Raw genomic sequence first — 10,546 nt, 5'->3', positions numbered from 1 at the left:
TAGATTTTAAAAATAGAAGGCAATTAAGATGTACTCAAGTCACATTAAGAAAAGCTTTCACTGGATTAATATTGAAACAGTCACAAAGGTTAAGAAAATACTGATATCAAAGTACAAATGACTACCATGTTAAAATAGAGAAAAGCTTCCATAGAAGAGCCTCTTTTAAAATCAAAAGGAAAGAACGCAACACATGAGTCAGGATGATTTTTCCCGTTCTACTCATGGAGTTTAGTCTTTATATTTATAAGGTTGGTTATGTTGACATCCGTAGAGCAGCTTACATCTGAGGAGGTCTCATCCCAACTTCACAAGGTGGATCTTCCCCAGGAACCTCTGGATCCTGGTCACATCATCGTCACTGTACAATTTCAAAGTAATGTAATATTGCCATGATGTGCTGGGGCATGAAGACGTAGCCGGTGTACAGGGCCATCCCCACAACAGAAACCAGCATCGAGTCTGCGTGATAGTTAAGGAAACTTATTTTTCCTAGTCTATTCAAAAACTAAATTCCAGGTTTTTTTCAACAACCATCCATCTCTGGTCAAGTACTCATTCGAATGGCGTATTTTTGTATTTATCAAGTACATATAAAGATCTAACAGTGCAGAAACAGGACACTCACCATTACAACATCCTATGTGGTCTTTAGCTCATTTTCCCTCTACCATGCAAAGTCAGCACTATTATTCTCACTATCAGATAGAGGTGAAAACATGAGATGGTTTAAAATTAGTATATATAGTGTTCGACCTAAGAAACAAGGGCATGTTGGAGCTGGAAACAAAATGGCTCAGCTGTTAAAAGCACTTGCTGCTTTTCCAGAAGAACTGGGTTCAATTCTCAACACCCACGTGGAAGCTCACAATAGTCTATAGCTTCAGCTCCAGGGGATCCGATGCCCTCTTCTGGACTCTATGGTACATAGACATACATGAATGCAAAATGTTCATGCATACAAAGGGAAAAAACAAAAACTGAAGGGGGAAAAAAGAGTGCACAGAATACAATTATACTTCATAACTTCTTAAGATCTACCAATTTAAGCAATAGCAAGAAAAGATGTATGATCTAAGTTTTTTAAATTTAATCTGCTGCATGACAGAAGGCACCAACTTTGAAGTTAGACTCTGCCTAGTCAGTACTGGATTATATATTATCATGCACCAACAAGCCTGGCTTTTTACACAGATATGAAGGATCCAAACTCAGGTGTCCTCACGCTCGTACAGGAAGTACTTTTCCACTGAGCCATTTTCTTAAAAGTTTGTGGGGTTGTTTGTTTGTTTTCTTTTTTCTTGTTTTTTTTTTTTTGTGAGAAGATAGGGCTTAAATAAACAATGTTCTCACTACAAACTAATATTTGTATAACAGTTCAGCTGGCAAATCTCTTAATCAAGAGCTTTTCTATGGGATGTTTATTGTAGTTATTACTCATGAGGCTGAGAAAATAATGACTTACCCAGAGCCAAACCGAAACTGTCATTAGAACCCAGAGGTCAAACTAAGACTCGAAACCTATTCATTTACAGCATGGAGCAAATGTAACCAAAAACTCTCTCACCACTTTCTAACCTTACACTGTACTCTCTCCTTGATCCTGTTCTTTTTTGGGGGGCTGGGGGTTTTTTTGGTATGTGTGTACCCCCTGGCTGTCCTGGAACTCACAGAGATCTGTCAGCCTCTGCCTCCCAGGGCACTAGCACAGTGGCATCTGATCTTACGTACCTTTAAACTTCTACCTTTCACTTCATTACTTTAAAATGAGCAAACAAACAAAATGCCCACTTACTGACTCCCTGTCATCAACAACTCACTTCCGCCCATCCACTCTAACTACAGACATCCCTAGGATCCTCCCAGTGGCCTCCTAGCAAACCCAATGGCTCACTGGGTCACTGGCTTGGTCCTTGCCACACTACCCCTCCTGAGCTGGTGTTTCTCTGGGGCTCTCATCTCCGTCACCAGCTCCTGCATTTTCCTCTGTCTATCACTGGTGAGGAGGCTAAGAGTGAATTCTGCTTTTCTTCCAAATATCAATTTGGGGTTTGATTTGTTAGTTTGGTTTTTTTGGCTTTACTTGCAGTGCTAAGGATCGAACCAAGGCCTTGTGTGTGCTAGTTCCCTTGTACTAAGCTCCGTCCCCAGCCCATTAATTTCTGCAGCACACCTATCTGCCTGCTCATCCAATGAGAAGTGTCTTTGATTCATTCCTCCCACATTCAGATTAACTAAGACTTCCCAGTTCTTCTCCAATGCATACAAACATGTCCCATATCTCATCTCTCCTTTCCTCGTCAAAGATAAATGATGGAGACAATTTTAGTCCTTATTTGTCTTGTGTATATTTGTATATTTATATAATTGGACCTACTACAGAAACAGAATAAACAACCATCAGTTCTGGCAAAGAGAAGCAGAATTACTGAAAGTCATATGAACTTACCCTTTATATGATAAGACTTGTCACCTGCTGAGCACGATGACCCATGCCTTTAATTCAGGAGATAGAGGCAGGCAGAGCTCTGTGAATTTGAGGCCAGCCTGGTCTATATAGTTCTAGGACTCCTGAACCTCACAGAGAGACTCTGTCTCCAAAAACCAATGTCAAGAACAGTAGCAAGTGCCTATAACCCCAGCACTGGGGGGAAGGGGGAGCAGGGGGCAGAGGAAGCTGCATCTCTGAGCTCAAGTTCACTCTGGTCCACAAAGTGAGTTCCAGGACAACCAGGGCTACACAGAGAAACCCTGACTTGAAAAACAACAATAACAAAGATTTGCTTTGTAGCTAGAGGCAGAGGCTGGCAGATCTCTGTGAGTTCAAGGCCAGACTGGTCTATATAGGGAACTCCAGGGCAGCCAAGACTGTACAGTGAGACTGGTCTCAAAATTAATTAATTAATAATTAGTGTTTATGTGTGGTCAAAAGAGGACACTGGATCTCTTGGCACCAGTTGTGAGCTGCCCATTGTGGGTGCTGAGAATCGAACCAGGACCTTTACAAAAGCAGCACGTGCTCTTAACCACTGAGCCCTCTCTTCAGTCCCTCTTTTTAATTTTTTATGTTATTCCTCTGTGTGTGTGTGTCAGAGAGACAGATGGGGGCGGGAGAGGAGGTGAAGAGAGAGAGAGACTGGGCATGTCAGTCAGTCAGGCACATGCATGTGGAGCTCAGAGGACAACTTTGGGGAATCAGCTTTCCTCTTCTACTGTGGGTTCCAGGGATGGAACTCGGGCTGGAGACCAGCATGGAAAATGCTTTTTACCCCAGCCACCGTGCTGACCCAAGTCATTTGACTTTTACTACATAATCATAAACTGCTTTGAAATTTTAAAAAAATTAAACCTCCATAAAATTTAATCTTTATAGTCCACAAAAAACGTTTCTGTATCTTGATCTCATTTTTTCTAATCTCCAGAATAATAAATAGCATTACAAAAAGTTGTTTCTAAATTAAATTTCAAAATTACTCCCAAAGCACCCTAAAGTCTTCACTAATAAGAAAATATTTAAAATAGACTTAATTACATATTGACACACTAAGCAAAAATACAACAGTATAGAACTTCTGCTAGGCTGAATAATAACCTTTTATTTGTTTTTGTGCTAGGATTAAAGGTGTCCTTCAACATGCCCAGCACAAAAGTTGGCACTTTTGATCTGTAGTTTCTTGGGGACCAGCAAGATGGATCAATAGATATGGATACTTGCCATTAAGCCTGATGACCTAAGGTTTATCCCCAAGGGGTAAAAGAGAACTGACCCCAAAACCCATTTATCCTCTGATCTACACACACACACACACACAGAGTACATATAAAAAAAAAAAAAAAAAAAACCACAGGCCCAGACTGGCCTTGCTCTCATTTAGCCCAGGCTAGCCTTGAATCACTAGGCAAGGATGACCTTGAACTCCTAGTCCTCTTGTCTCTACCTCCCAAATGCTGGGATTATAAGGCAAGAACTACCACACCCAACTACTTTTGATAGGTGACCTTAAGATCTACGGAACCTTAGCCATGAAGTTCCAACAGCTCCAGTGTGTTGAACTGAGTTAGATGTTCCCTGGGGAGGGGGAACACTCTTGGTACCATTTAAACTGGCAGATCCTTCCTTTTATGCTAGTTTGGATGGTTGGTTTGGCTTAGTTTGGTCTCAGTTTGACCTGGTTTTTGTTTGTTTGCTTGTTTGTCCATCCGTTTTGAGTCAGTGACCTCAAACTCTCCATCCCCCTGCCTCAGCCTCCCAAGTGCTAGCAGTATGAGTACATCAGCACACCTGACTGAAAGTGTTAGCTTCTGAACCAACACCTCAGGCACTGGTTTTATTGAGACAGTTGCAAGGCTGGGGAACACACAACCTCATCTCCTTAATGGGTCCTTACAAACAAAGGTAAATATGTACCATGTAGAGCGAGTTGGCTATAATTTCCTATCTGGTGGTTAAATGGATCTCTCAGTCTGTCCCAAATCTCTCTAAGTATACATGCTTTATAGGCTAGGGAAACAGTACAGCCCATAAATCAATACCTACCAATCATGAAGATCCAACTTCAGATCCCCAGAACTCACACAAAGCTAGGTACAGTGGCACAGGCCTGTAATCTCAGAGCTCCTCCATCAAGATGGAAGGCACAGACAGGAGACTCCCAGGAGGCCCGCAGGCCAATTAGCCTATCTTACATGGAGGCAAACAAGAGACCCTGTGTCAAAAGTAGAAGGCAGGGGCTAACATATGAGGTTGTTCTCTGACCTCCACAAGTGTGCCATGGCAAGTGGGCATCTTGCACACTCGAACACACACATAGTTTTAAAATGACAATAAAGCCGGGTGGTGGTGGCACACGCCTTTAATCCCAGTACTTGGGAGGCAGAGGCAGGCGGATTTCTGAGTTCAAGGCCAGCCTGGTCTACAGAGTGAGTTCCAGGACAGCCAGGACTACACAGAGAAACCCTGTCTCGAAAAACCAAAAATGACAATAAAGCACGCTTGACACTGTAAAGTACAAATAGTGAGTCCCAGAAACACCATGTCCCCCTAGCATAGCCCTGCCATCCTTACCTGTGTCAAAAATTCTACTATAAAATGTAGACACATCACCTATCTGAGATATGAGAATGAGGAATCTGTTCTTCAAGGGTTGAACATTTGCCACAGCTACTCTGCTACCTAAGCGGTATGATTTATACTATAATCCTGGGGTGCTACTGACCTTCTGGCCTAGGGTTCTACCAGAGAGAGAGAGAGAGATTCCTCTTTCTTCATTAACATTTTAGGATCCCTTTTTTAGAGAGAACATTTAGTCTCCCTCATCCTTCAAGTCATCTATTGGAGGCACATCAAAGGGAAAAATGTAAAGCTATCTGATTATATCAGACACACAAATGAAATGGTAATATACAAAGAATCTTTCTACTTACCACACCTTTATAGTTGCTTTTTAAAGTTCTTATAATGATATACACTAGTCAGATTTATAGAGGGGTCTCCTCTGACTAGGATATAACCAAAAAAAAAATAAAAATAAAAAAAATAAAAAAGGAGAGCTGATCTCTGCCACTGAGTTTTAAGTGTTGTGAGCAGGACAAGGCCTTGCTGAGCCTCTGCTCCAGGCTGTAGGAAACCATATGCTAGAGCTGCCCCATAAATCACTCCAGCACCAGCAGCCATGTGCCAAGAAGCATGCAGGCCCTGAAGATAAAGGTTTATACAAAGGCCGAATGATAAACAGGTTCTTTATAGCCAAGATGTAACATGAATTGTAACATGGTATCATACTCATGAATAAATACAAAGCAACCAGGCACGTGGGTAATACACCTTTAAATACACTCAGGAGGCAGCAGCAGGTTGATCTCTGTGAGTTCAAGGCCAGTCTGGTCTACACAGCAAGTCCCAGGACAGCCAAGGCTATACAGTGAGACTGTCTCAAAAAAAAAAAAAAAAAAAAAAAAAAAAAACAGAGGGATGTAAAACTATATATTTATAGGTATTTAGCTGTTTCTTTAAGAGAGATCCCGAACTAATCATGAGCTGATAAGTGTTCATCTAGAGAAGAAATAAATAAATAAACAAGCTAACCCCAGCACTTACTCCAGGAAAAAAAAAAAATCCTAAAACAAAGGCAGGAAATGGTTTAAAGACAAGCACCATTCATCAGAATCTATACAAACAACTAACAGTGCCTGCCCCAAACAACACCACCCTCGCCATTCACTAGACTTGGAAAACTGGAAAGCAGATTCTCTAGAGAAGTTGGGGATCTCTGTTCCACGGGGAAAGCTCACTCTGCTTCCCTACTGCACAGCACACTCAGTGCTTCAAGTCTCGGGTCACACTGCCCACATCAAAAAGCTTTTTAAACTAATCCAATCCCTGGCTGTCCTGGAACTTCCTCTATAGACCAAGTTTGTGTGTGCGCACTAGTGCGTGTGCAGAGGGCAACTACCGTCGGGAATGGACGCTCTCCCTTTACCATGTTTGTTTCAGGAATCTGATTCAGGGCATCGGGCTTAGCAGAACATTCCTTCACTGACTAAGTGCTAAGCAGCAAGCACCTTCACCTACCTCCCCAGCAGCGGATGTATTTTGTTGTTTGCAGTCGTTTCTTCCAAGACCGACCTACCTACCTTCCTTCCTGCCTGCCTCTTTCATGGGGTGAAGCAGTTCAGATCTAGAACTGGAGTTACAGACAGGTGTGAGCCACCTTGTGGGTGCTAAAAACTGAACCTTTGTCCTTGTGAGAGTAGTAGGTGCTCTGAATTGCCACACCACCTCTCCAGCCCCACATCTGTTAGGGAAGCTAGATTAGAGGGCAAAGACCAACAACCTTCAGCAGAAAACATCTCTCAGATCAGCCGCTGCAAAGGCAGAAGTCCCTTGGATTCTATTTTAAGAAAATTAGAAATTAGCATCTTCAGCAGAGCAGCTCCCAGAGACACATCTCCGGGCTGGTCCAGCTCTCAGCTGATGCTGATAGATAGCACTGTATCCCAGGAAGGATCTGTGGCAGCCTTAGATCCCTGCCACAACCAATATTTCCACTGATCACCACCCATGCATTTCTCATGAACCCTAAGCAGTCTCCGGCCACGCTAAGCTGCCCACCTGTGCTAATCAAGTTGTCCCCCAAGATGACAATGATTGTTTATGTTAGAGCTTACTTAATAAGTTTGAACAGGTTTACAGTAGCCTGTAAAATACTGTTTTCCCACGAACCCCTATTATTTGGGGATTGTTCAGAACACACATAATGCATGCTGGCTAAAGTTTATGAGTGAAACTTCTATTTATAACTATTGATCATAAACTGTCTTTCAAACACACCAAGTATTTCCAACAAATACTCTGGTAGCTCTAAAACTCAGCTTTAAATATTAAATATGAACACCTCTATTCTTAAAAAAAAAAAAAAAAAAAAAAGGCTGGGGCAGTGGTGGTGCACGCCTTTAATCCCAGCACTTGGGAGGTAGAGGTAGGCAGATTTCTGAGTTCAAGGCCAGCCTGGTCTACAGAGTGGGTTCCAGGACTACACAGAGAGACCCTGTCTGGAAAAAACAAAACAAAACAAAACAAAAAAAAAAAGCCAGGATGTAGTGGTGCATGCCTTTAATCCCAGCACTCAAGAGGCAGAGGCAGTCACATCTTCAGAGCTCAAGGCTAGCCTGGTCTACAGAGGAAGTTCTAGGACAGCCATAGCTATACAGAGAAACTCTGTATTGAAAAGCCAGAAGAAAAAAAAAAAATTAGGTAGGTGGATCTGACTTTGAAGCTATGTAATGAGTCTCAGGCCAGCCAGGGTTATATGGTGAAACCCTGTCTGCAAAAAAATAAGGAGAGAAAAAAAAAAAAAAGAATGAATCTTAGTTTCTCTCAGACAAGCCACAAACATCACAGCACTCAAGGTTTAACAAGGTCCTCAGTCATTTCTGTTAACAAATGGCTGGTATCACAAGCTGAAGCACTGTGGAACACAGACCAGAGGTCAGTTCCGCCTAGAACTTTCCCAGACTTTAAACACTGTCTTCAATATCTTGCACAGGAGTATAGATAGTAGGTATTCTAACATTCTCAATACAAAGGCAGTACAAAACAAACCAAAGCTTAGGAACTAGGGTGAGGAGACAATCTCCCAGGAAGTTAAGACAGTTAAGACGATCAGAGATCTTTCCCTGGGCCACCGGGTTTTGCCATTCCCCAACTCACACTCTCTCATCTTCCTCAATCTCATAACTGTACATTTCCTAGGGACACAAAGAACCTCTAACACAGCAAACAAAGGGATAATAACTAACCCGGGTAATGCTTTCATGCAGATAACAGACATCTGGCACAGCACCAAGCCCTGTCTCCAAAAGGATACATGAGTATTTATATCAACACATTTTGTTGTTGTTGTTTTGGTTTGGTTCTGCGTTTTCTGAGGGACAGGGTTTCATGAAGCCAAGGCTGCCCTCAAACTCACATGTAGCTGAAGCTAGCCCTTAACTTCTGATGCTCCTGAAGCTACCTCCCCAAGTACTAGTTACAGACTTACATGTACCACCACACCTAGCCATGCACACAATTATTTGAACAGAAAAAAAAAAAAAAAAAAAAAAAAGACACTTTTTTTCTGATAGCAATTACAGGTGAATTTTTTCCCCTTTGGAGACAGGGTTTCTCTGTGTAGCCCTGGTTGCCCTGGAACTCACTCTGTAGACAGAGCTGTCTTTGAACTCAGAGATGCACCTGCTTCTGCCTCCAGAGTGCTGGGTTTAAAGATATGGGCCACTAGCTTCTGGCCCCAGGTCACTATTTCTATTACAATATAGCCAGAAAACTCTTAACACTGTAGCATTTATCCACATGCCAACAAATGTTTCAAAGCTTACAGGTCTACACTAAGCTCTACCATTACCCTAACTTACAGAGTTTCATTTCACCCCAACACTGTTTCTTCGCCTGCCTGCCTTCTTTCCTTCCTTTCCCTTTGAGCTTTGCTATGTAACCCTAGCTTGCCTGGCACTAGCTATGTATTATGTAGCAGCCCAGGCTGCCTTGAACTCCCAGCAACCCTCTTGTATCACTTTCTGAGCATGGTAATCAGTCATGAACCATCACGCGTGGCTTTCATTATTATTATTTTATGAGGCTTTGTCAACATTAATTGTAGTAAGACAATTTTCAGTCAAGATTAACCGCTACCCAGCCTGGTCTACAGAGTGAGTTCCAGGACAGCCAGGCAGGGGTACACATTTTACCTGACCTACAAAATGCAAAGACCAAACTGAAGCTACAAATAAACTATACGGGAAATCAGCAGGCTCTCTATTCAGAAGCCCCAAATATGTATTCTGGTTATTAAACTGTAGGTTAGGAAAGAAATGTCTACAGTAATCAATAGTCTTCCAAGTCGCTAAAATTTTTCAAGAGTCAGCTCCAAACACTCTCATGCTATTTCCACACCAGCACCCTTGATAAAGCTCGCAAGAAGCTCTACCTCGGTCATAAGAACGCGTTTGTGAAGTTGTTCCTAACAAAGCTAAACCACAAACGGGAAGCTGAGCTTGGATGAAATAAACATGTGATTTAAAATATTCTTCTTATATTAAAGAGAGGCGAAGAGGAGAGGAAAAAAAGAATGAATTGTTAGCATTTAGTCTACCCGGAAATCAGAGGATAGCGGCATAGACGTTGGGTAAAAACAAGCATTAGACTTCACAACCTTGAGCTATTCGCTGGGGCTGTTAAAATTAGGCGAGGTAAGACACATACAAAGTGCTCAGCAAAGTCATCACAACAAATTTTAACCGTTTATAAACTATACAGCAAACCACATTTTGACATCCCATTCACAAAGTCTTCTCTGGGCACAGCTTGTACCTATGATGCAAGTAAGTCATAAATAAAACACACTTTTTAAACTGCCATCTTGAAGACCAAAAGGCCTTTCAGTAACTTACAAACTGCTTTTCAAAACTGTGTGGGAGTATCACGACCACGTACTCACAACCTGGTAAACTGGTTAGAGTTCTATCGCTCCAAATCAGGAATAGCTAAGGGTTAAAGACGCCCAAGCCCGGAGCGATTTGCTTCACCAGCAGCAACCCTGCCTCATACAAGAAGACTGAAGGAAAGGCAGGCGCGGCCGAAGCGGGGCAAGGAAACACCAGGGGAGACGTCGCCCTCCCTACTGCTTGCAGAAATCAAGATGCCTCCACCTTGGGCAAGCGAATTGCGTTCAAGACCCGGATCTCCGCGGTTCCACCTCCCTTGACCCCAAGACACCCCCACCCACCCAGCCAACCCGGCGCGCGCACCCCTCCACGCCCCGGCCAGGCCAGGACACACAGGATACTGAACACGGTTCGCTCCCAGGGCTCCAGCATGTAGAGCGCAGTGACCAGCAGGTATTGGTAGTAGAACCAGGACATCTGTTTCCATGCTCGCGCCAGCGCCATGCCCGCCATGCGCCTCCCGCGATGCAGCAGCGTCAGGCGGACCCGCGGCCCGCTCACCGCCTAAAGCCCCAGGCCTTGGGGCCCGCCCGCCACTACCCTG

At 43.1% G+C, this 10,546-nt stretch overlaps 1 protein-coding gene across 1 annotated transcript; it reads right to left on the bottom strand.

The window, feature by feature from the left end:
* Positions 1-204: 204 nt before the first annotated feature.
* On the bottom strand, positions 205-10,546 carry Sptssa (serine palmitoyltransferase small subunit A). The gene is made up of 2 exons (XM_034513766.2): positions 10,344-10,546; positions 205-462 (listed from the first exon to the last, which is right to left on the bottom strand). The coding sequence occupies exons 1-2, from the start codon at positions 10,453-10,455 to the stop codon at positions 359-361; spliced, it is 216 nt and encodes a 71-aa protein (XP_034369657.1). The 5' UTR covers positions 10,456-10,546; the 3' UTR covers positions 205-358.

The sequence above is a fragment of the Arvicanthis niloticus genome, chromosome 11, assembly GCF_011762505.2.
Source record: "Arvicanthis niloticus isolate mArvNil1 chromosome 11, mArvNil1.pat.X, whole genome shotgun sequence".
Taxonomy (NCBI): domain Eukaryota; kingdom Metazoa; phylum Chordata; class Mammalia; order Rodentia; family Muridae; genus Arvicanthis; species Arvicanthis niloticus.
The sequence above is the reverse complement of the archived record's forward strand: the minus strand, read 5'-3'. Positions and strand labels throughout refer to the sequence as shown.